Raw genomic sequence first — 26,783 nt, forward strand, 5'->3', positions numbered from 1 at the left:
TCTTTTAATTGTGATGTTAGAGTGTCAATTTTAGATCTTTCCTGCTTTCTCTTGTGGGCATTTAATGCTATAAATTTCCCTCTACACACTGCTTTAAATGTGTCCCAGAGATTCTGGTATGTTGTATCTTTGTTCTCATTGGTTTCAAAGAACATCTTTATTTCTGCCTTCATTTCGTTATGTACCCAGTAGTCATTCAGGAGCAGGTTGTTCAGTTTCCATGTAGTTGAGCAGTTTTGATTGAGTTTCTTAGTCCTGAGTTCTAGTTTGATTGCACTGTGGTCTGAGAGACAGTTTGTTATAATTTCTGTTCTTGTACATTTGCTGAGGAGTGCTTTACTTCCAATTACGTGGTCGATTTTGGAGTAAGTACGATGTGGTGCTGAGAAGAATGTATATTCTGTTGATTTGGGGTGGAGAGTTTTATAGATGTCTATTAGGTCTGCTTGCTGCAGAGCTGAGTTCAATTCCTGGATATCCTTATTAACTTTCTGTCTCGTTGATCTGTCTAATGTTGACAGTGGAGTGTTGAAGTCTCCCATTATTATTGTATGGGAGTCTAAGTCTCTTTGTAAGTCTCTAAGGACTTGCTTTATGAATCTGGGTGCTCCTGTATTGGGTGCATATATATTTAGGATAGTTAGCTCTTCCTGTTGAATTGAAACCTTTACCATTATGTAATGGCCTTGTCTCTTTTGATCTTTGATGGTTTAAAGTCTGTTTTATCAGAGACTAGTATTGCAACCCCCGCTTTTTTTTGTTCTCCATTTGCTTGGTAAATCTTCCTCCATCCCTTTATTTTGAGCGTATGTATGTCTCTGCGTGTGAGATGGGTCTCCTGAATACAGCAGACTGATGGGTCTTGACTCTTTATCCAGTTTGCCAGTCTGTGTCTTTTAATTGGAGCATTTAGTCCATTTACATTTAAGGTTAAGATTGTTATGTGTGAACTTGATCCTGCCATTATGATATTAACTGATTATTTTGCTCATTAGTTGATGCAGTTTCTTCCTAGCCTCGATGGTCTTTACATTTTGGCATGTTTTTGCAATGGCTGGTACTGGTTGTTCCTTTCCATGTTGAGTGCTTCCTTCAGGGTCTCTTGTAAGGCAGGCCTGGTGGTGACAAAATCTCTAAGCATTTGCTTATCTGTAAAGGATTTTATTTCTCCGTCACTGATGAAACTTAGTTTGGCTGGATATGAAATTCTGGGTTGAAAATTCTTTTCTTTAAGAATGTTGAATATTGGCCCCCACTCTCTTCTGGCTTGGAGAGTTTCTGCCGAGAGATCTGCTGTTAGTCTGATGGGCTTCCCTTTGTGGGTAACCCGACCTTGCTCTCTGGCTGCCCTTAAGATTTTTTCCTTCATTTCAACTTTGGTGAATCTGGCAATTATGTGTCTTGGAGTTGCTCTTCTTGAGGAGTATCTGTGGTGTTCTCTGTATTTTCTGGATTTGAATGTTGGCCTGCCCTACTAGGTTGGGGAAGTTCTCCTGGAATATATCCTGAAGAGTGTTTTCCAACTTGGTTCCAATTTCCCCCTCACTTTCAGGCACCCCAATCAGACGTAGATTTGGTCTTTTTACATAATCCCATACTTCTTGCAGGCTTTGTTCATTTCTTTTTCTTCTTTTTTCTTTAGATTTCTCTTCTCACTTCATTTCATTCATTTGATCCTCAATCGCTGATACTCTTTCTTCCAGTTGATCGAGTCGGTTACTGAAGCTTGTGCATTTGTCACGTATTTCTCGTGTCATGGTTTTCATCTCTTTCATTTCGTTTATGACCTTCTCTGCATTAATTACTCTAGCCATCAATTCTTCCACTTTTTTTTCAAGATTTGTAGTTTCTTTGCGCTGGGTACGTAATTCCTCCTTTAGCTCTGAGAAATTTGATGGACTGAAGCCTTCTTCTCTCATCTCGTCAAAGTCATTCTCCGTCCAGCTTTGATCCATTGCTGGCGATGAGCTGCGCTCCTTTGCCGGGGGAGATGCGCTCTTATTTTTTGAATTTCCAGCTTTTCTGCCCTGCTTTTTCCCCATCTTTGTGGTTTTATCTGCCTCTGGTGTTTGATGATGGTGATGTACTGATGGGGTTTTGGTGTAGGTGTCCTTCCTGTTTGATAGTTTTCCTTCTAACAGTCAGGACCCTCAGCTGTAGGTCTGTTGGAGATTGCTTGAGGTCCACTCCAGACCCTATTTGCCTGGGTATCAGCAGCAGAGGCTGCAGAAGATAGAATATTTCTGAACAGCGAGTGTACCTGTCTGATTCTTGCTTTGGAAGCTTCCTCTCAGGGGTATACTCCACCCTGTGAGGTGTGGGGTGTCAGACTGCCCCTAGTGGGGGATGTCTCCCAGTTAGGCTACTCAGGGGTCAGGGACCCACTTGAGCAGGGAGTCTGTCCCTTCTCAGATCTCAACCTCCGTGTTGGGAGATCCACTGCTCTCTTCAAAGCTGTCAGAGTCGTTTGCGTCTGCAGAGGTTTCAGCTGCGTTTGTTATTGCCCTGTCCCCAGAGGTGGAGTCTACAGAGACAGGCAGGTTTCCTTGAGCTGCTGTGAGCTCCACGGAGTTCGAGCTTCCCAGCGGCTTTGTTTACCTACTTAAGCCTCAGCAATGGCGGGCGCCCCTCCCCCAGCCTAGCTGCTGCCTTGCCGGTAGATCACAGACTGCTGTGCTAGCAATGAGGGAGGCTCCGTGGGTGTGGGACCCTCCCGGCCAGGTGTGGGATATGATCTCCTGGTGTGCCTGTTTGCTTAAAGCGCAGTATTGGGGTGGGAGTTACCCGATTTTCCAGGTGTTGTGTGTCTCAGTTCCCCTGGCTAGGAAAAGGGATTCCCTTCCCCCTTGCGCTTCCCAGGTGAGGCAATGCCTCGCCCTGCTTCACCTCTCGCTGGTCGGGCTGCAGCAGCTGACCAGCACCGATTGTCCGGCACTCCCCAGTGAGATGAACCCAGTACCTCAGTTGAAAATGCAGAAATCACCGGTCTTCTGTGTCGCTTGCGCTGGGAGTTGGAGACTGGAGCTGTTCCTATTCGGCCATCTTGCTCCGCCCTCGCAAAGTCACATCTTAATGGCAGCAGACAAGAGAGCATGTGCTCGGGAACTCCTCTTTATAGAAACCATCAGATCTTGTGAGACTCGTTCACTATTATGAGAACAGCTTGGGAAAGACCCGTCCCCATGATTCAATTACCTCTCACCGGGTCTCTCCCACAACACATGGGAATTATGGGAGCTACAAGTCAAGATGAGATTTGGATGGGGACACAGCCAAACCACATCAGTACCTTTTCATTTTCATTTTATATTTATTACTGTCCATGTCTGTCTGATTCCCTGTCCAGACCAAGAGATTTCTGAAGATAGTAATCTTGTTCATTTTTGTTCACTGATAAATTTTTGACAGTTGGCACAGGGACTGGCATTATAGTGGATGCTGCTTATGAAGTAGTCAGAGAGAATCCAAGCACCTTTCTGTTACTAGGTTCAGAATTCCTCTACCAGACTTAGAATTCCTCTGCTGACATTGTGTTGCAAGAAATACAATACCAATATAATGGAGTATGCATTAAACTTTTCAAAGTTTAATTGTGTGGGTTCCTCCCTGCCACAACCCCCCACATTTTTCCAGATCTTTTTTTTTAACCAAGGGTATGAGCAAACTTTCATGCAGAAAAATGTTAAAGGACATAAATAATTTAAAAAAATTAATCTGAGCGAGACTTGGGTAGTATCATGGGTTTTCATTGAAGGAAAAAAGCTTAGAGACTGTTCTTAAAAAAGTGTGTTTTAAGGATAGTATTATAAAAAGTAAAACTGAGAACTTACGCAGTAAAACCCAAATCTCTTTAATTCAGTTCACTTTCACTGTTGCAGTATATCATTATAAAAAGGTCTTTGATAATTAGGTATACTTTTTATTTGCATAAATTTAAAATGTGAGTTAAACAAGTAAAAGACAGGAAACAGTTTGCTGAGATTTTTTTCAGAGATAATATGGCTGTCTTTTGTGGCTCTGGTTCTAGGCAGTATGAAACTGTGGTTCCACTTGAAGATTCTATTGTGACTGAGGTTACAGCAACTCTACAAGAATGGGCAAGTTTGTGGAAACAGTTGTATGTGGTAAGTAGTTGATTACTGGTTTATTGGATCATTAAAGTTTAGTGTACCAAGTAAAAATATTAACCTGTGCTAAGTATGCAGTTTTAGATTTCTGAATATTTGCAGTTTATCAAATGTATATTCTTAGTATTTACTGAAACATAGCAGACTGAGTTTTTTCAACCTGAGGAGCACACATTATTGTTCATATGCCTGTAGTTTCTCTACTCCAGTCGCTGGAATATGTTGCATAGCACCAGGGATCTTAGCTGTCTTACTCATTGTTGTGTCCCCAGATGTTTTCATAAAACAGATAATTACAGAACAAATGAACCAACTTGAGAGTTATTTATTTTTATCTTTTGTGAACCTAATGGTGGATATAAAGGCCAATAAATTGTGTTAACAGTTTATAGCAGCTACTAAGCTTCAAGGATATGTCATATCTGACACTTTGCTGGCCCAATAAATTAATAGAAAATGTAATAGAAGCCAGGCATGGTGGCTCACACCTGTAATCCTAGTGCTTTGGGAAGCCGAGGCAGGAGGATTGCTTAAGGCCAGGAGTTTGAAACTACCTTGGGGACCACCATCTCTACACAAAATTAAAAATTTAGTTGGGTATGGTGGTGTGTGCCTGTAGTCCTAGCTACTTGGGAGGCTAAGGAATGAGACCCTGTCTCTTAAAAAAAAAAGTAATAGAAACCTAATAAAAAAGTAATAAAGTTCTCAGAAAACTTAGAAAGTAGAGAGTGATAAGATGTAGAAATAATCATAATATCTACACTAAAAATAAGTGACAGGGTTTGAACTCTGGACAATATGGAGTAAACACATTTTATTTTACTTCTACTAATACAACAAAAAGGCCTGGATAAAGCACATAATTCACCTCCTGGAAAACTCAGAAAGTTAGAAAAAAGAGAATGAACTGCCAAGGGATTTGGGGGCTCAGGATCAAATGAATTTTCTTTCTCTCTCTCTCTCCTTTTTTCCCTTTCCTTACCTTCATATATCCTGACCTGGTCTCTGGAGAGGCACAGAACTTGGAAATGCCAGTGGGTAGAAACCAACAAAGGAAAATTAGTGCCAAGGAAAGCCTGTTCTCTGTAGCCAGAGGATAGCCCCAAAAGACAGAAACTTTTTTAGTAATACTTTACTGTTCTCTAAGAGAACACACAATAAAAGCTGTATTTCTCTCCTACCCTAACAGGCATTTCAGCAGTGGCATCCATAACCAGTGCTGTTTTATACATACATCCTCCCCCTCCTACAGTAACAAGAGGATGCCCCTCTCCAGTGGAGACTGTAGAATGAACTGGAAAAATCTGGAAAAATGTGGGGGCGGGTGGCCGGGAGGAACTCAGAAAATTAGACATTCACCCCCTACCCTATAGTAATGAAGTGGTGCCCCACCTCAGCGGAATATGAAGTAAGGAGGAGGTAACTTTCCATGGAGAAACCTGTGGTTGGAACTCTTGACTTCTACTTTCCTTGTTGTGCTTTCCCCAGCTGAGTCTGTGGGCAAGACTCTGACTTCCACCCTCCCTTCCCCACTGCATTGATGAGGCAGACCCTGTGGGATAGTACCCTGTCTTCCATCCTTGCCCTGCTAAAATGAGGCAGTGCTTGTCCCCACCCAAACCCAAACTGAGGAGATAGTGGGGTGAAGTTATATCATCTACATAACACAAATGAGGGAAATTAGAAAAGCACTGCAGAGATTTTTATAACTAGATTTACATTCATCCACAGCTCATAAAGGTGAGAAGGTTGCAGTTTTAAGCAGGTTGACTACTTGCTAAAATAGATGATTTAAATAGGAACCAGAGTGTCATAGTATAATAATGTTCAGGATATGGTGCAGAATTACTTGTCGTATGAAAAATCAGGAAAATCTAAACTCCGCAGATGCTGATACTGAGATGACACAGATGTGGAATGATCGACAAGGACATTTAAACAGCTTTTGTAAAAATGCTTCAACAAGCAATTACAAACACTCTTGAAACAAACAAACATAGACAACCTTAGGAACAAAGTAAAAACTATAAAGAACCAAATGAAAATGATAGAACTGAAATATACAATAACCAAAATTAAAAATATATTATATAAGCTCAATAGCAGCCTATAGAAATTATAGAGAAATGAATTGGTCAATTTGAAGATAGTTCACTAGAAATTCTCCCATACAAATAATGGAGAGAAAAATAGAAAAAATGAGCTCTGCTTCCAGAGACCTGTGGGACAATAAGATAAGATGTAACACTATAGTCTCAGAATACTAGATAGAGAGGACAGGATGTGGAGTAAAAAAAAAAAAAATTTTTTTTCTTTTTTTTAAATGAAATAATGGCTGAAATTTCCCAGTTTGGCAGAAGACATAAGCATCTTAGATTCAGGAAGCTTAGTGAACTCCAAATGGGAAAACCCCAAAGAAATCCATACTCAGACACATCATAGTCCAAATTCTGAAAATTAAAGCCAAACAAGAAATCTTGAAAGTAGCTAGAGGACATTTAACACATTACCTGTGACAACAATTTGAGTAACAGGTTTCTCATCAGAAAGTATGGCAGACAGGAAGTATCCCATCATTTTTCAACTGCTTAAAGAAAAAAAACCCAAAAAAACAAGCAGATTATCCTGAATTGTGTATCCAGCAAAAATATGCTTCAGGAATGAAGGGGTAATCAACCCATATCAGAAGGAAGAAAGTATGAAAATTTGTTGACAGGAGATTGGTTATAAAAGAATGACTATAAAAGGAAGTTGTTCAGAAAGAAAGGAAGTGACAACAGGATACTTGGAACATTAGGAATGAAGAAAGCAATGGAAAGGGTAGATTAATTCTCTCTTCAGTTTTTAAAGTTATGTTTGATAATACAAAGCAAAAATTATAATGTTGATACAATTTTCAGTGTATGTTGAATTAATATTTAAGAAAACTGTTGGCCGGGTGTGGTGGCTCACGCCTGTAATCCCAGCACTTTGGGAGGCCGAGGTGGGTGGATCACTTGAGGTCAGGAGTTGAGACTAGCCTGGCCAATGTGGTGAAACCCTGTCTCTACTAAAAATAGAAAAATTAGCCAGGCATGGCGTTGCATGCTTGTATTCCCAGCTACATGGGAGGCTGAGACAGGAGAATCGCTTGAACCTGGGAGGCGGAGGTTGCAGTAAGCCAAGGTTGTGCCATTGCATTCTACCCTGGGTGATGAGAGCAAAACTACATCTAAAAAAAAAAACCAAAAAACTGTTTTATAAAGTGGAGAGGGAAAAGGACATAAATTATGATAGAGTAATTACATTCTATTTTAAGTATTAAAACATTCGGCCGGGTGTGGTGGCTCACGCCTGTAATCCCAGCACTTTGGGAGGCCAAGGTGGGCAGATCATGAGGTCAGGAGATCGAGACCATCCTAGCTAACACGGTGAAACCCTGTCTCTACTAAAAATACAAAAAAAAATTAGCCAGATGTGGTGGCGTGTGTCTGTAGTCCCAAGCTACTCGTGAGGCTGAGGCAGGAGAATGGTGTGAACCAGGGAGGCAGAGCTTACAGTGAGCTGAGATCGTGCCAGTGCACTCCAGCCTGGGTGACAGAGCGAGACTCTGTCTCGAAAAACAACAACAACAAAAATTAATACTGGTAGACTGAGCAGCTCCATATGTATATTGCAATCTCTAGAGCAATCATTAAGATATTACATAAAGTGATGTAATAAAAAGTATTATAAATCAAAATAGAATACTAAAAATGTTCAAATAACCTACAGAAAAATAAGAACGGGGGTGAAACCCCGTCTCTACTAAAAAAATACAGAAAACTAGCCAGGCGAGGTGGCAGGCACCTGTAGTCCCAGCTACTTGGGAGGCTGAGGCAGGAGAATGGCGTAAACCCAGGAGGCGGAGCTTACAGTGAGCTGAGATCCGGCCACTGCACTCCAGTCTGGGCAACAGAGCGAGACTCTGTCTCAAAAAAAAAAGAAAGAAAAATAAGAAAAGGAACATAGAGGCAGGTAAAATAGAGGGAGCAAACACAAAAGTAAATACTAAAATGGCAGACTTAAATCCTAGTATATGAATAATTACAAGATAGAGTTTAGCAGAATTGTACAATAAAAAAAACGATATGTTGTTTATATGAGACTCACTTCAAACTCACTTGTCTATATGATGATATAGGGAGGCTTACAGATAGAAAAATATATGCTATGCAAACATGAAAGAAAAACAGGGTAATTATATTAATAACATGTCATTATATTGTGAATAATTTTTTCCTTAAATAAATACTATTAATTGTACTAATATAAGAAAAATTCAATATCAGAGCAAAGAAAACTACCAGGGACAAAGAGACAATACAAAATGATAGAAGGATCAATTCACTGGGAAGACAAAATAATCTTAATCTAACAGAGGTGCAAAATAAATAAAGCAAAACCTGAAAAAACTGAATAGAGAAAAGAGAAAAAAAATCACTGTTGTAGTTGGGGGTTAATGACCCATTCTCTTTGTAATCTGTATAACCACTAGGCAATAGTCATCAGGAATAGGGAAGAACGAAACAGTGCAATCAACCATAGGCTCTAATTGAAATTTATAGAATACTTAATAAAATCAGGATACATATTCTTTTCAGTCAAACATGTTCATTCACCAAGATAGACAATATCTTAGTTCATAGAGCAAATCTCAACAAGTTTGTAGTAATCGAAGTCATACAAAGGATATTCTAACCGTAATGGAAACAAATTAGAAATCAGTAACAAGAAAAAACAAAAAACCAGGAAAACCTTAAAAATTAAACAACCCACTAAATGATCTGTGTCAAAGAGGAAACTGTGAGAGAAATAAAAGATATATCAAAGTGAATTTAAAAGAAAATATATTAAAATCTGTGGGATACTGCAAAAGCATTGTTGAAAGGAAAATGTATGCTTTAAGTCCTAATAATAGGGAAAAAAGAAAGCAAGGTTTCAAATCAGACAATTTCAGCTCCTGCTCTTCTGTAAGAAACTAAAAAAGGACTCCAGCCTGGGCATCACAGCAAGACTCTGTAAAAAAAAAAAAAAAAAAAAAAAAAAAAAAAAAAAGCCAAAGCAAGCAGAATGAAGGAAAAAATGAAGAGCAGAAATTAATGAAATAAATAAAAATACAAAAGCAATAGGGAAAATCAAAGCAAAAACTGATTTATAAAAGATTAATAAAATTGATAAACACCTAGCAAAACTGAAAAAGAAAATGAGGGAAAATACTAATTACCAATATATCAAGAGTAAAGAAAGAGATATCACCACAGACATCACAGACATTAAGCAGGCAAAAAGAAAATACTGTAAAGAACTTTACATACATAATGATAGTTTAAGATGAATAGGTCAAATTCTTGAAAACCATAAATTGTCAAAACTCACCCAAGACAAAATAGATAATCTGAAAATCCTGCAACTGTTAACGTAATTGAATTTATAATTAAAATCCTTCCAAAAAGAACCATCTGGTCAAATAAATGACACTAGTTTTATACAGAGTCTTCTAGAAAATGGATAAGGAGGGAATACTTCCTAATTCATATTATGAGGCTGCTATTACCTTGATACCAAAATTAGACAAAGACAGTACAAAAAGAAAAAAATACGGAGTAGCTCTTATGACTATAGACATAAACATCCTCAATAAGGTATTAACAACTTGATCAATATATAAAAATAATAATATATCACGGCCAGTGGGGTTTATTCTGGTAATGCAAGGATGGTTCAGTATTTGAAAATCATGTAGTATAATCCATTGTATTAACATTCTAAAGAAGAAAAACCACCTGATGACATTAGTTGATTCAGAAAAGTATTTTAGAAAATTCGACACCCATTCATGATAACAATTCTCAGTAAACTAGCAAAGAAGCAAACTTCCTCAGCTTGATAAAGGATATTTATAAAAACCCACAGCAAATGTCATAATGATGAGAGACAGTTTGCATTTGAGAACAAGGCAAGGATGTTACCTCTCAGCACTCCTATCAACACAATATTGGAAGATTTAACCAATGGAGCAAAGCAAGAAAATGAGAGATATAGAGATAGAAAGGAAGAAATAAAACTCTTCCTGTTTGCAGATTATATGGTTGGCTACATGGGAGATCCCAAGGAATCTACAAACAAGAAGACATTAGAGTTTAAAAAGAAACCTCTTAGAATTAATAAGCAAGTTTATGGTTGGAGATATCCAAACACACACACACACACACACACACACACACACACACACACAATCATATTTCCACAAATAACAATGAATAATTGAAAACTGAAATTTAGAACACAGTACCATTTATTAGTTGCTCAAGAAAAAATGAGGCCAGGCACAGTGTCTCATGCTTCTCAGCACTTTGGGAGACTGAGGCAGGAATACTGTTTGAGCCCAGGAGTTTGAGATCAGCCTGGGCAACATAGCAAGACCCCATTTCTACCAAAAAAAAAAAAAAAAAGAAGGAAAAAAAAGAAACACTTGGGCATAAATCCAACAGAACATGTACAAGATCTGTATATTGAAAACTACACAATGCTAATTAAAAGACCTAAGTAATGGAGAGGCAGTATGCTCATGGATTAGACATATTAAAAATATTTGTTCTATCCAGACTATTGATCTGTATATTTAATGTAATTCCTAAAACATTCCTGGCAGGATTTTTTTAGAATAGACAAACTGATTCTAAAATTTATAGGGAAAGTTGAAATTATTTTTTTAAATTAAAACTAAAATTTTAGGGGAGTGCAAAAGAACTAAAATGGTTAAACAATTTTGAAAAGAATAATAAAGTTGGAAGAATCACTCAGTGTAATTTTAACACTTACTATGCAGTAATCAAGGCAGAGTAGTAGTGGCAGAGGGATAGACACTTAAAGGGACCAAGATAAAGAGCTGAGATGTAGATTCACACAAGTGTGCACAACTGATTTTTGACAAAGGTACAAAAGCAATTAGGTAGAGGAACGATAGTGTTTTCAACAAATGGTGTTGGAATAGTTGGATATTAATAGGCAAAAGGAAAAAAAAAAAGAAACTTGCCTAAGTCTCATCCTTTTTTATAAAAAGTTAACTCAAAATGGATTGTAGGCTCAAATGTAAAATGTAAAACGATAAAACTTTCAGAAGAAAATTTTAGGAGAAAACGTTCATGACCTAGTCTTAAGTGGAGACATGGCACTAAAGGAAATGATCCATAAAGTAAAAAGGCAATACATTGGACTTCATCAAAACCAAAATTTTTGCTCTTGAATGACCCTGTTAAAAGGATGAAAAGGTAAGCCATATACTGGAAGAAAATATTTGAAAATTGTATATCCATCAAAAGATTTGTATCTAGAATATTTATGGAACTCTGTAAATGGAACAGTAATACAACAACTCAATTAGGAATTGGGCAAAATACTTGAATAGGGACAAGGAGGATATGTGGCTAGCCAGTAAGCACATGAAAAGATTTTGCCATATCATTAGCCGATAGAGTAATGCAAATAATTGCTACAATGAGATACTAATATATATCTGTTAGAATGACTGAAATAAAAAGTACTGCTAATACCAAGTCATGTCAAGGATGTGGGTCCAGATCTCATACATTGCTGGTTAGAAGGTAAAATGGCACACCCACTTGGAGAAAAATTTGGACTTTTCTTATAAAGTTAAACATATACTTAACATATGACCCAGCCATCACAGTCCTGTTTTTACCCTAGAGAAGTGAAAGCTTCTGTTCAAATAATAGCTTTTACATGGATGTTTATAAAAGCTTTATTTGTGATAGCATAAACTGGAAACAATCCAAATATCCTTCAGTAGGTGCGTAGAAGAAAAAACTATGGAATACTACTCAGAAACAAAAAGGAGTAATGATTAATACATCCAGCAACTTAGAGTGATTGATCTCAAGGGCATGATGCTACTTAAAAAAATGTAACTTTGGTCAGGCGCAGTGGCTAACTCCTGTCATCCCAGCACTTTGGGAGGCTGAGGCGGGTGGGCCGACAGATCACGAGGTCAGGAGATTGAGACCATCCTGGCTAACATGGTGAAACCCCGTCTCTACTAAAAAAAATACAAAAAGTTAGCCAGGTGTGGTGGCGGGTGCCTGTAGTCCCAGCTACTCAGGAAGCTGAGGCAGGAGAATGGCGTGAATCCGGGAGGCGGAGCTTGCAGTGAGCCAAGATTGCGTCACTGCACTCCAGCCTGGGCGACAGAGCGAGACTCTGTCTCAAAAACAAACAAACAAAAAAAGTCAAAGGGTTGCATACTCTATGATTCCATTTACATAACATTCTCAAAGTGACAGAATTATAGCAATTAAGACAGATTTGTGTTTGCCAAGAGAAGGTTGAGGTCAGGGTGTGACTATTAAGGCTTAATATGAGAGAGTATCTTTATGGTGATGGCACCATTCTGAATTCTGATTATGGTGATAGCTATTTGAATTTACACATGTGGTTTCTTTGTAATGGAGTTGATAATATTGTAACAATGTCAGTTTCTTGGTTTTGACAGTGTACTGTGGTTACATAAGATCTTATCAGTGGATGAAGCTGGGTAAATGGTATATGGAATTCTCTGTATGTTTTTGGCAAGTCCTGGTGAATATCAGAGTTGTACACACCAGAGGTTTAAAAAGGAATGTTTGCCAGATATTCAGTAATTTAGGACAAAAATTGTCAATGTGATTGACATTTTCTTCCTGATATCACATACCATATGAACAAAGTTAAATTTTAAGCTTCATGGAAAGAAATAGCTTATTTGTGACAGAGATGGTCTCAAAAATTTTTGTTAAAACTAAAAACTTTTACTAATAAAAATAATAATGTTTTAGATATTTTTAGTGTGAATTATGCTATTATGCTATTATGAATAGCTATTATGCTATGCTATTATTTATGCATGAGATTTTAATTATGATTGGCAGTGTTAACTAAATTGATTCCAAAAACTGTAACATAAATTTGAAGAATCCTTTTTGGATTTGATGTTAATGCTACAAAGTTAACATAAGAGGGTCTGAATTTACTTAACTTGGCTATGGTTTTGAAACTGATAACTGCAGAATCAATAACTGATTACTCTAAAGTCAAATAAATTATTCTAAATTGTTCTATTTGAACCAGAAGAGAAAAACCCCATTCCTCTGAGGCAGTTAAAACCATAATCTCTCTATCCAGTAATCTTGTTTTGATGTGAAACAGATTATCTGAGCACCATCATTTGTGGAAAATGTTGACATTATATTATGCATTCCTGTCAGAACAAGATTTGTCATTACAGATTGAACTCCTTGTTCTCCTTGTTCCCTCTTCTCAATACTGCACTTGACTGGTCTTATAAAAAAGATTGTCATATTTTAAATAGTTATTTATGTTTCACATACTATTTTTTAAAAGCCAAAAGCACATTAGAGGTCACAAAAAGAATTTATATTTTTCCCTCTGCCAAGGTAGTAATTAAGGCCAAGTACTAATATAAGCTAGAAAATGAATTTATTGCCCAGAATCATCTTTATTCTTTATTTTTAGAGTTACTCTGGCAATAAGAAAAAGGGAATTTTCTAGCCACTAGGAAATCTTCATCAAAAAACTTTATAGGTGAGGCACGGTGGCTCAGGCCTGTAATTCCAGCACTTTGGGAGGTCTTGGTGAGTGGATCACCTGAGGCCAGATGTTCGAGACCAGCCTGGCCAACGTGGCAAAATCCCGTCTCTACTAAAAGTACAAAAAATTAGCTGGATATAGTGGCAGGAGCCACTGAGGAATAGTGAACTAACTCATTAAATGATTGATTCCCACTATTTTTAATTTACTAGCTTTTTATGTAATATAGTGCGCTTACCTTCACTACTGTCTGTATTGAAATAGAAATTGATTCTCAAATTATTTGTATAAATATATGTTTTAAAATTTACTTTTTCTTCAAAATATGATTTATTTTAATTTTGTAATATATAGCTTTCACACCAGACATAGTCAACTTATAATAGTTTGAAAGCTTTTAGTCCCCAAGAAGACATGGTAACTCTAGAAGAGATAACCTAAGTAGTCAAATTATTTAGAGTGATTATATGCCTTTTCTACTTGACTAGATTTCAGTGTGAAGTAAATTTCCATTTCAGTTGAAAGCGTTTGCAGGAGAAATAATTTATCAGGGTTATTAGATTACTTTTATGTCATCATTGAGGAATTGTATTAATACAATAAGATAGCATCAGTATAGTTGTATGGAAACAAAATGTTAAAATTGGATTGTATCTCACATATTCACAAATCCTATTCTGGGCTCCTGAACTACTCCCATTTTCCAAGCAAGATATGCTAATAAACTGAAGCATGTGTGGTTAGCATTAGGTGAGTTTAATGAAATATATGGAATACCTGCACACGAAAAGCTAGACAACACTACTGAAAGAAATTTTAAAAGACCTGAAATAAATGGAGGAGATATGCTTATGGAGTGGAAGACTCAATATGGTTAAGATGTTAGTTCTCTCCAGTATTGATGTGTAGTGTCAACATAATCCTAGTGAAAATCAAAATTTCCGCAGGTTTTTTTTTTTTTTTTTTTGATACGGAGTCTCGCTTTGTCACCCAGGCTGGTGTGCAGTGGTGCTGTCTTGGCTTACTGCAAGCTCCACCTCCCGGGTTCACGCCTTTCTCCTGCCTCAGCCTCCCGAGTAGCTGGGACTACAGGCGCCTGCCACCACGCCCGGCTAATTTTTTGCATTTTTAGTAGAGACAAGGTTTTACCGTGTTAGCCAGGATGGCTTGATCTCCTGACCTCGTGATCTGCCCACCTCGGTCTCCCAAAGTGCTGGGATTATAGGCGTGAGCCACCGTGCCCAGCCTTCGCAGATATTTTTTGTGTGTAGAAATTGATGTTGAAGTTTTAATCTTTTTTTTTTTTTGAGTCAGAGTCTTGCTCTGTCTCCCAGGCTGGAATGCAGTGGCACAATCATAGTTCACTGTAAGCTCCAACTCCTGGACTTAAGATATCCTCCCACTTCAGCCTCTTGAGTAGCTGAGACCACCAAACCCGGCTCATCTTTTATTTCTTCCTTTCTTTCCCTTTCCCTTTCCCTTTCTCTCTCTCTCTCCTTTTCTTTCTCCTTCTCTTTCTTTCTTTCTTTCTCTCTCTCTCTTTCTTTCTTTCTTTCTTTCTTTCTTTCTTTCTTTCTTTCTTTCTTTCTTTCTTTCTTTCTTTTTCTTTCTTTCTTTCTTTCTTTCTTTCTTTCTTTCTTTCTCTCTCTCTCTCTTTCTTTCTTTCTTTCTTCTTTCTTTCTTTTCTTTCTTTCTTTCTTTCTTTCTTTCTCTCTCTTTCTTTTCTTTCTTTCTTTCTTTCTTTCTTTCTTTCTTTCTTTCTTTCTTTCTTTCTTTCTTTCTTTCTCTTTCTTTCTCTCTTTCTCTCTCTCTTTCTCTTTCTTTCTTTGTCTCTCTTTTTCTTTCTTTTTTCTTCTTTTCTTTTCCCTCCCCCTCCTCCTCCCCCTCTTGCCATCCCTCCCCTCCCCTCCCTCCCTCCCTCCCTTCCTCCCTCCCTCCTTCCCTCACTATGTTGCCCAGGCTGGTCTCAAAACTACTAGTTTCAAGTTATCTCCCGCCTTGGACTCCCAAGGTGTTGGGATTACAGGCATCAGCCACCACATCCAGCCTGATAAGTTGACTCTAAAATGTATATGGAAAAAGTAAATGACTAGAAAAACCTCAGAAGAACAAAGCTGGAGGTCTTTGTGTGCCTGATTTCAAGAGTATAAAATATAGTAATCAAGACTGTGGTATTAACAAAAGGATGGACATATAGATCAATGAAACAGAATAGAGACAATTCATATATGGCTAATTTTAGGTAAAGGTGAGATGGCGCTTAAATGAGGAAAAGGAAGGCTTTTTAACAAATGAGGATAAATGAATATTCATGTGGAGGAAAAAAATGAACCCAGTTCCTTACCTTACACCATGTACTAGAACCAAAGGATTCCTAACCTTAGAATAGGCTAGATTTCTTAGTACTTTAGAAGCACAAACTGTAAAAGAAAAAAGCTGACATTTTGGATTCTATAAAAAAAAAAACTTTTGTTCTCTGGAATATACTACAGTGAAAATGGAAACTAATCCCAGAGTGGGAGAAAATATTTATGTTTCATATATCAGGAGTCACATCAAGAGAAAAAAACTCTTGACTCTTACAATTCAATAATAAAACAACCCAACAGAGAAGGACAAATGATTTAAATACACAGTTTATAGAAGAAGAAAAAATAATGACCAATGAAAAGATACTCAACATCATTAGTCATCAGGGAAATACAAATTAAAAATTTCTCCATTTCATTGTTGTTTGACATTAATTCTCGTCTTTATCCATGTTTAGGAGTGAGTTTGGGCTTCAATCCCTTTGCTTTTGTAATCAGTTTTTAAGTTTGTGATTATCTGTTCCTTAAACATTTGGTAGAATTCACCTTTGAGCTATCTAGGATTGTGTTTTCTTTATATTAGTCATTTAAAAATTATTGATTCCATTTATCTAATGGTTTGGGAATCATTCAAGGTTTTTGATCAATTTTGATAATTTATATTCTAGGAATTTTTCCATCTTACCCAAGTTTTTAATGGTAAAGCCGTAAAATTGCCTTCTCCCATACCCATAATTACTTCCCCTTTACAATGCTAGTGTTTATTTGTTCTTCTTGCTCTTGCTAGACTTCTGTCTCTTTTAGTAACCTATATAGGAAATACTTTTGACTTTGCCGATCCTCTATTATAGTTTTATTTTTTATTTAACTTCTGTTCTTCATTTCTGTCTCTACATTTTTGTGGGTTTATCCAATTTTTTTTCCAGCTTATAAAGTTAGGTACTTAGCTTATTTATTTTTAATTCTTTTCTTCAGCCATGACTGGTCTGCTGTTTAAACAGCCACAAGTTCATATTTTATTTATTACAGTTTTCATTTCTGGAAATTCTATTTGGTTATTTTTCAAGTTTGCCTGGTTCATTTTGATGGTCCTTTCTGCCTGTTAGATACTTTCAGTGTCCTCCTTTATTTCTTTAAACTTATTATGGGTAGCCATTTTATATTCTGTATCTGATGATTTCAATACCTTCAGGTTTTGTTGTTCTGATTCAAATTTTTAAAAATCTGCTGACTCTTGCTTTGGTTCACTTGTTTTAGTTTTGTTTTTGACATGTTTTATTTTGAGCTAATGTCCCTTGGAACTCTTAAGTGTAGTAATGCCTTGAAACCAGAATTAAAACATTTCTTCGGGGAAGTTTTGCATTTGGTGGTTTTGCCAAGTTCCTGAAGTGTTACCTACCTGGAAACACATTAAAATTTAGATTGAAGTTTGTTAGGCCATAACGTAGTAGTGTGGATTTCTTCTTTAAACTCATAGTAGTGCTCATTTGCAGTTAATATTCCTTTTTGCCCTTTATCCCTGAGACCCAAGCTGAGACCCATACCTAGCTTCAGTGCCTCTATGCCTGGTGGAATTTTCCCCTCCTAATTCTAGGAGAGCACCCACCTTCTAGAATTGCAGCCTTCCAGGGTTTAATACCTCCTGCTTAGGTTTTGCCTAAGACCTGGCCTCTTGACCCACTTTACCCAAAACCCAGGGATTGGCAGGTGCTCACAGGACAAGGGGAAATCCGATGCTAAAATGCAGTCCTCCTTGTTACAACGTTATAGTTGTTTTGGTCTTACTTTCTACTCAACCCTATAGTAAATAAGTTTTACTTTCATTTTGATGTTAGCCAACATTTGCTGACATATTTTATGTGGAGGGAATCTCTCTCTCTCTCTCTCTCTCTCTCTCTCTCTCTCTCTGTCTCTGTCTCTGTCTCTGTCTCTGTCTCCTGTGATATTCCTACATCTTAGAATAAATATTGTTTGCTTTCGAAAGCTATTTCTTTTAAAACAACTCTCTGAAAGGGGTTTCTTCCCTCTGTTAGTAAGAAATAGCCCTCATTTATTGATGGTTTGCTACAGACACAGCACTTTATACATTTACAGCTATTTTGTTCTCACAATAACCTTGTGAGATGGGCATTGATATCCTGTTTTAGCATTGGTGAGTCTCACATGTAGGAAGTAACTAAACTGACTTGGTAACACACTGCCTCCTTCCTTTTTTCTCTCCTATCAATGAGATTTCACTAGATAATAGTTGATGGATGACAAATTTGGGTTATCCTTTTTGCCTCAAACCTTGTCTCCAGCCAGTTCCCAGGAAGATTCACTGTATTACTATGTTGACTAATCTTCATTTCTTTTCCGCATTTGGCTTCCTGTGAGTTCACAAATGAAAAATCAGTATTTTTTTCCATATGAGTTCTTTATGGACTATATCACGGCTTTTCTTTAAACCTGTTTAGGGGCAATATCAATGTAAAAATGATACTGAAATCTTGATTTACAGGCAAACGATTGGTCCTGATTCATCTACATCAGTGGAACAAGGGACATAAAATAGTATTTAAAATTGCATGATTCTATCTAATTTGCTGTTAGAGCTTTTCCTTCATTTATAGTAGGATTACTCAGACTGTTTTGGGTTGTCAGTTCTTTCATAATTATTTTTAATTTTAGCAATGGTGTTTTAGACCATTGGTTTCCTGGTTTAAAACAATCTTGATAGAAATCACTGTTAAAGGAGATTATATAATGCTAAGACTGAAAAAAAAATACATAAGACCTCACTACTTTCATGATGGCATAATGCAGTTGATTTCATTTAACTTACCTTTGTTTGATGCCATTATGACCTGTGGCAGTTATAGCACAACATTCATTTCCAACATTGTCTAAAAATCAGGGCATCCTTCTGTGTAAATGTAGTTTGGGCCAACTTATTAGGCTTCTTTTAAGCACATTTTCAATAGAAATACACTTAATATTTCAGACAAACAGTGGTGGGTTGACTAGGGAGCTTTAGTTGTCTCAGAAGCCGCCCCAGTGGAGTTGCATGTCCTCTTATATTTGTGTGCAGAGAATTGGAAGAGCAAATTATACCCAAGGACATTCTTTCAGTGAGACATAGCCAGCTCTGAGGCTTGCTCTTTAAATCTGAATTATGACAGCAACATATTAAAAAGATTGGAATAGTATAATACTTTCCTAATTCCTGGGAAATGTTTTTACCTAACAGGACCTAAGAGTGATTTTTTCAGGTGTCAAATGTTCTAAAACTTTGGATCAAAAACGTGCAGGAGCACAGCAGTGTTTAGAGATGGCTCAAAGGATATTAATCTGCTTTTTCACCAAAAGACGAACCTAGGGGCTAAGAAACTAAGAAACTGTTCATAGAAAAAAAGATATTTAAAAGAAAGTAAGTGTCTGGTTTTCTCAAAATTCTCTCCTAAAGAAGGACCTGGTTTTTAGAAACTTGCCTTTAGAAATACCATATATTTTCATGCTCAATAAATATCTATTTACTAACTTATTCCCATGTAAAGGATTTGGTAGTGCCTCCTAGATTGGCCAGCTTCTTCATCCTCCTTGTCACAACTTCCACCCAGGAGAATCAGTGTCATTGGGTTCCATGAGAGGCCATAATTATCAGGCACAATACCAGTTTAATTGTATGTAATAGTTGGAAGGAGTGGAAAGTACATAGGCTTTTATATTATATACCTGTGCTTGGATCCCAACTCCCCAAATTTCTAGGTTTGTGTGTTACTGCAAATTAGTTAAACACCGAATCTTAGTTTCCTCATCTGTGAAGCTGAGACAAGAGCCAGTATGTTGGGTTATTGTGAAAATAAATAACAAATGAATAACAGTACATGAAGGCCCTTTCCTGAGTATCTGGCATGTTTGAGGTACTGAAGGTTGATGAAACTTAAGTGATTTTCTTAAGATTTTTGCTAATTGCTTATGTGACTCCTACCTTCCTCAGATGATGTCATAGCTCCTAAAACCATTCTCTGACTTTCTAATCCCTAACTAAAGATTTTAGAAGTTTTCCTCAGAGTTGATGCATATTGTTTTCTTGAAACTTGATTAATCTTTCTTCTTTAATTTTAGAATAAACACTCTTTTGAAATTAAGCAGAATCAAGTAGACTATAGGGAAAAGAAAAGACTCCAGTCTTAAAATGTAATTTTAAAAATTCAGATTTCTTCCTATTTAGAAAATGATGTTTGGTTTCTAGGATAGTCCACAAGTGAATGAATGGCTGGTTGATCTGCTATATTTCCCAAAACCAAAAAAGTGAAGAAGATAAAGTCTTCACATTAGAGCAGTATTCTCAGAGTGGACATAGCAGGGCTTGTGTTCTTCCTGTCTTCCAAGAGAACCATAGAAGACTATTGTGAATTGTCTCATTCCACTTTCCACACCTAGTTATACAGCCTGCCAATTGAGGTCTCATGGGAAGAGGAAAGGTTCATTTCTTAGATGACTGGAAATCTCAGAAAATTCAGTACATTGAATATAAAATGCATGTGGATGACTCCCAACTGAAGAATGTACTTCCTTAGGAAATATGATAAATACAATTACGTATACAAATACATAGATAGATTCTTCCTAGGATATCTTGGGAGGAATGAAAAAATTTGTTAACATTCATGTGACTATTGTCATATTCTTTAATTGTCAGCTAAAATTTCACCTCCTCACAATAATTTTTGCAGAGTGGGCAAAGAGTGAATTTGGATGTGAGAGGCAACAAATTGCTAACTAGCACAGTTCATTCTTTTGGCTATTAAGCTTTCATATGCACTCTTCTACATATATTTGAATTCTCACACAACAAAACAACTATATATCTACCTATTCTTTTTTAATTTTTAAAAGTCTTTTTGTAGTAAAATATGACATAAAATTTACCATTTCAACTATCGTTAAGTGTATAGTTCAGTGGTATTAAGTACATTCACATTGTTATGCATTCCCCACCATTGTTACGCAACCCCCACCACCAGCCATCACTAGAATTTTTTTTCATTTGCCAAATTAAAACTCTATCCTTATTAAACATTAATCCCACGTTTCTCCCTCCCATATACCCTGGAAACCACCAGTGTACTTTCCACCTCTATGAATTTGACTGCTCTAAGTACCTTATATGAGTAGAATCATATGGTCCTATTGTGACTGGCTTATTTCACTTAGCATAATGTCTTCTGGGTTCATCCATATGGGTTCAGGATGTGTCAGGATTTCCTTCCTTTTTAAGGCTGAATATTCTCCATCTTATGTACAGTGTCAGTGGAATCTGAGTTTCATATATATAACAATACAGAAAGAACCAGGATTTGGGAGTTAAATATGTATGCTTGGGTTTAAATCCTGTCTAGGTCACTCACATGCTCTATGACCTTGTTGGAGATTTGTAATTTCTCTGAATCGCAGCTTCCTCATCTATGAAATAATGAAAATAAAGCCTTTCTGATGGGACTGTTGTATAAATTATATTATTTATATAAAGTACTCAATATAGTGACTGGCCCAAGGAGAACAATTAAGGGTAAAAGTTCATATGCTTATTGGCTGCATGTATATTTTCTTTGGAAAAATGCCTGTTCATGTCCTTTGTTCACTTTTTAATGAGGTTTTTTTTCTTGTAAATTTGTTTAAGTTCCTTGTAGATGATGGATATTAGAATTTTGTCAGATGCATAGTTTGCAGATATTTTCTCCCAGTCTCTATGTTGTCTGTTTACTTTGTTGATAGTTTCTTTTTCTGTGCAGAAGCTGTTTAGTTAGATCCTATTTGTCAATTTTTACTTTTGTTGCTATTGCTTTTGGCATCTTTGTCATGAAATTTTTGCCCATTCCTATGTCCAGGATAGTATTGCCTAGGTTGTCTTCCAGGGTTTTTACAGTTTTGGTTTTACGTGTAAGTCTTTAATCCATCTTGAGTTGATTTTTGTATATAGTGTAAGGAAGGGGTCCAGTTTCAATCTTCCACATATGGCTAGCCAGTTATTTCAGCACCATTTATTGAAAAGGGAGTCCTCAGTGTCACTGATAATTAGATAAATGCAGATCAAAACCACAATGAGATACCATCTCACACCAGTCAGATTGGCTATTTTTAAAAAGTCAAAAAATAACAGATGCTGGCGATGTTGTGGAGAAGAGAGAACACTTACACACTGTTGGTGGGAATGTACATTAGTTCAACCATTGTGGAGAGCAGTGTGGCAGTTCCTCGAAGAGCTAAAAACAGAACTATTCAGCCCAGCAGTCTCATTGCTGGTTATGTACTCAGAGGAATATAAATTTTTCTACCGTAAAGACACATGCACACCAATGTTCATTGCAGTGCCATTCACAATAGCCAAATCGTGGAATCAACCTAAATGCTCATCAATGACAGATTGGATCAAGAAAATGTGGTTGATATACACCATGAATGCTATACAGCCATAAAAAAGAATGAGATCTTGTCTTTTGCTGGAACATGGATGGAGCTGGAGATCATTATCCTTATCAAACTGAAGTGGGAACAGAAAACCAAATACCTGATATTCTCACTTATAAGTGGGAGCTAAATGATAACACATGGACACAAAAAAGGGAACAACAGACACTAGGACCTGCTTGAGGGTGGAGAGTGGGAGGAAGGAGAGGAGCATAGAAAGAATAACTATTGGGTACTAGGCGTAGAACCCAGATGATGAAATAATCTGTACAACAAACTCCTGTGACATGAATTTACCTATCTAACAGACCTGCATGTGTACCCCTGAATGGAAAACAAAAGCCAAAAAAAAGGATAATGGTTGATTGCTTACTACTAACTCTTCTGAAGATGCTTATGTATGCCTGGCCCTCTTTATGTCCTTTGAGGATGATGGTACTTTTGTTGAAATTATCATTTCAAATCAGTATCTGGAATTTTCCCTTTACTCACAGCAGAGCCTACTTTGACTGTGATGCTGAATTTTTACTGAGGTCAGCTGCTTATTTTCTGTGTACCACATTTGTTTTTTTGAAAAGCTGGTCAGTCACCAGCCACTGTTTCATTTGCACTTAGTTCAGAATTTGAGAAGTCAACTGATTTCTTAGCATTGTGCATTCTTAGATATATCAAGTCTATCTGAACTTCATATTGCATTTTATAGAAGATATTTTAGAGAAAGCTGTGGAAAAAGGAAAAAAATCTGTGGTTGGAGAGCAACTCCAATAATAAATAAGAAACTTTAGTACCAGTGGACCAGTTGTTAGAAGCACAGATATTTTAAGAACCGCAGATTGTTACATCAAGATTCCTCATGTCTTCACTACAACTCCTTGTATAATTAGATGCTTTATTTTTATCTTGTGAGTCACAGTATTGGGCTTAATTCATTTTGGCTGTTTATAAGATTGAATTAAAACAAGCAGCCTAGTATTTAAATTTTGTGAACTACAGGTTGGATTTTGGTGATGATTATACCAGTGCATTCTTTTGTCAATTTCAGTGCTTTGGAGTCCATTATTCCATTTTATGTTTACTACATCCCAGAAGGTGGGCAGGGATGATTGCTTTTTCCTCATTCTCTTTGTTTTAGATGAGGAAATGGAAGACTAGAGAAGAGGAGTGTCATGGCCAAGCTGAAGGACGTAGATTTTGTCTAGCTGAGTAGGCAAAATGAAACTAGAATCTAAGTGCCTTGCTTTGACTCCAAGTTTTCCATTTTAAGAAAGTTAGGTCCAATTAAAATGAACAAATTCACAGTACTTGTTAACCATTAAGTGTAAAGATTTTAAAATGGAAAAGTTGATGAGTTATTTTATTTTATTTTATTTTTGAGACAAGAGTCTTGTTTTGTTGCCCAGGCTGGAGTGCATTGATGCCATTTTGGCTCACTGCAACCTCCACCTCCTGGGTTCAAGTGATTCTCATGCCTCCGCCTTCGCTCCTGGCCTCAAGTGATCCGCCTGCCTGGCCCTCCCAAAGTGCTGGGATTACAGGCGTGAGCCACCATGCCCAGCCCCAGAGTATTTTATATTAATCAATTTTTCATTGAAGCATCATGCTAAGTCATGGACAAATTGCAATATTGTACCAGCCCTTTCCTTTTATATTTGTGTATTTATTTGAGATGTTTAATATTGTAAGAAAATTTTGATTCATAATATTTCAAATAAATAGCTGTTGTCTAAATACAGAAACAATACTTTCCTGCCAACAAAGAGGAAAACATTTAGAGCCAGGTACTGATATTGAAGTTCCTTTGGTTTCAAATTGATATTTAAGATAAAATAACTTTCTTTTAAAAATGAACATTTAATGAACATTAGATTTCATTTCTAATTACTCCCTTAGCTTCTGTAATCTAGAACTACCTAGTTGCTATTCCAGATCTTGAATATTTTTAGGACTACCTTACTCTGAAAGTTATTCTGCTAACCTATCAAAACCAATGCCAGGAGACTTCCATTGGATGTTGCTACCACTAGACACAGTGCCAGCTTTGTTTTGTCTCATCATTCTGTGCACTTACATAATAATACTTTGTTAGAGTAGAACCAAACGTTTCATGGAGGAATTGTTTTTTTAGACGAATAACATCTGTGTTTACTAAATCTATGACACTCAGGTAAATATTGTAAGGAATGCTTACAATGCTGTTGAACACCAGCCAGAACATCAGACAAGTTTTTATCCAGAAACCTTCTGGATAAAACCTGGTATGTGACAGATTGTTTGTATTATTGTTTGTATTATTCTCTAGCAAGTGTTAGAATAATTCTAGTTCTCTTCGTTTGTTCATTGACTTCACTAGGTTAATTGAGAAAGAAAGATTGTTAAATTATTTAAATTAACTAAAGCCAAAATTTCCACTCCACAATTTCCCTAGTTTATTCTATTTTTTTTCTGTTTGAAAACCTATTCTTTAATTTAGTGTTTTTTGTTTTTCTTGGCCTCTTAAGTTGGTTTCTTTCTGTAGATTCCTCTTCTTTTTCTCTCCTACCCTGCAGACAACAAGTATTTTGTCACCCATACCAGTTCTTCCTTTGATATGTCTTCTGATTTCTCCTCTCTTTGTCCAGTCCCACTGCTATTGTCTAGATATTCATCTCCTCTGATAAGATTTAGTGTGTTTCTTCCTGCAAACTATTTCATGTCACTCTTATTATGTTATTCCTCTACTCAGAAGTCATCCTTGACTGGGTTGTCTTCAGCAGAAAGAATAGCTGCACCTTCAGTTCTCATTCTATATTCATTACCCCTGCTTGCTCAGTCTTGTAGTTTCACAAAAATTATGATTCCCAAAGTATGATGAGTCAAATCATTCCACCAAGCAGCATCCTCCTATTTCCAACTACCTATTGGCTTGTTAGCTATATCTGCCTGAGTGTACCACAGGTGGATCAAGGCCAACATGTCTTTTCAGCTTCTGTGCCCTCTCATCTTTTTTATGTCACCAGGCTCTTGCAAGGATCAACTACGATAATACATATGTAAGCCCTAGATAATCATTGCTCCAGATGCACTTCTAAAAGTGTATGCAATTAGTGGTGTGGGCAGTGCCGAGCATAACAGAAGCTGAATTTATATTCTCTTCAAAGGACATTGATAATTTATTTTTTCATTCAACAAATATTGAATGCTTTCTGTGTTCAGTACATTACAAGGTTGCTCCACATTGCTGCTGGAATACAACAGTAAATAAAAAGAAAATCTTTGCCCTTTTGGAGCTCACTTTCTAGTGTGGGAAAACAAATAGAAGAAATGCATTTTAAAAAATATTTTAGTGAGCCCCCCCAAAAATGAAATGGATTTAATATATTGTAAGATATATGTTTCACATTTCTGATTTATAGTAGACATTGGGAAGCATTTTTGCCAAATAATTTTGCACTTTACCTACCCATAAAATTCATTTATTTTAAGTATAGATTTACATGATCTTTAGTCGATTTACAAAGTAGGGCTACTATCACCACATCCAGCTTTAGAATATTTCCATCACCCCAAAAAGATCCGTCATTCCTATTTGCCATCATTCCTCACTTTTGCCAAATTTCAAACAACCATTAATCTGCTTTCTGTTTCTGTAGATTTACATTTTCTGTGCATTTCATTTAAATACAGTAATAAAATGCGCAGCCTTTTGTATCTAGTATCTTTTTAAATAATAGACTGTTGCATTTATTGATGAATAGGTTGATTTTACTGTATGTAAAGTGTCCATCATGTTTTGACAAACATTTAAGGTGAAGAGATTTCTACTGTCAAGCAAATGAACATACTTTATCATCTTACATAGTTACCTTTCTTTATTTTTTTAATAATGAGAGTATCTAAAATCTACTCTTAGCACATTCCCAGTATGAAATACAGTATCATTAATGATAGTCTTCATGTTGTACATTAGATCTCTACACTTAGTCTCCCTATATAACTACAACTGTCTACCTTTGACCTGCATCTTCCCATTTTCAATCCCTAGTGATCACATTTTACTTTTTATATATGTGTGTGTGTATATATATATTATTCATTTATTTAATTTGTTTGTTTGTTTATTTTGAGATGGAGTCTCACTCTGTCGCCCATACTGGAGCGCAGTGGCGAGATATTGGCTCACTGCAAGCTCCGCCTCCTGGGTTCATGGCATTCTCCTGCCTCAGCCTCCCGAGTAGCTGGGACTACAGGTGCCTGCCACCACGCCCGGCTAATTTTTTTGTATTTTTAGTAG

The 26,783-nt window shown here is 36.7% G+C and overlaps 1 protein-coding gene across 2 annotated transcripts in view; it reads left to right on the forward strand.

The window, feature by feature from the left end:
- DOCK3 (dedicator of cytokinesis 3) overlaps positions 1-26,783 on the forward strand; it is a 698,449-nt gene that overhangs the window by 223,042 nt on the left and 448,624 nt on the right. For both annotated transcript variants that reach the window (XM_077992951.1, XM_015130827.3), the window contains exon 5: positions 4,028-4,124. In XM_077992951.1, coding sequence (XP_077849077.1) covers positions 4,028-4,124 — 97 coding nt within the window. The remainder of the gene's footprint in view (positions 1-4,027; positions 4,125-26,783) is intronic.

Source organism: Macaca mulatta, chromosome 2 (assembly GCF_049350105.2).
Source record: "Macaca mulatta isolate MMU2019108-1 chromosome 2, T2T-MMU8v2.0, whole genome shotgun sequence".
NCBI classification, from domain to species: domain Eukaryota; kingdom Metazoa; phylum Chordata; class Mammalia; order Primates; family Cercopithecidae; genus Macaca; species Macaca mulatta.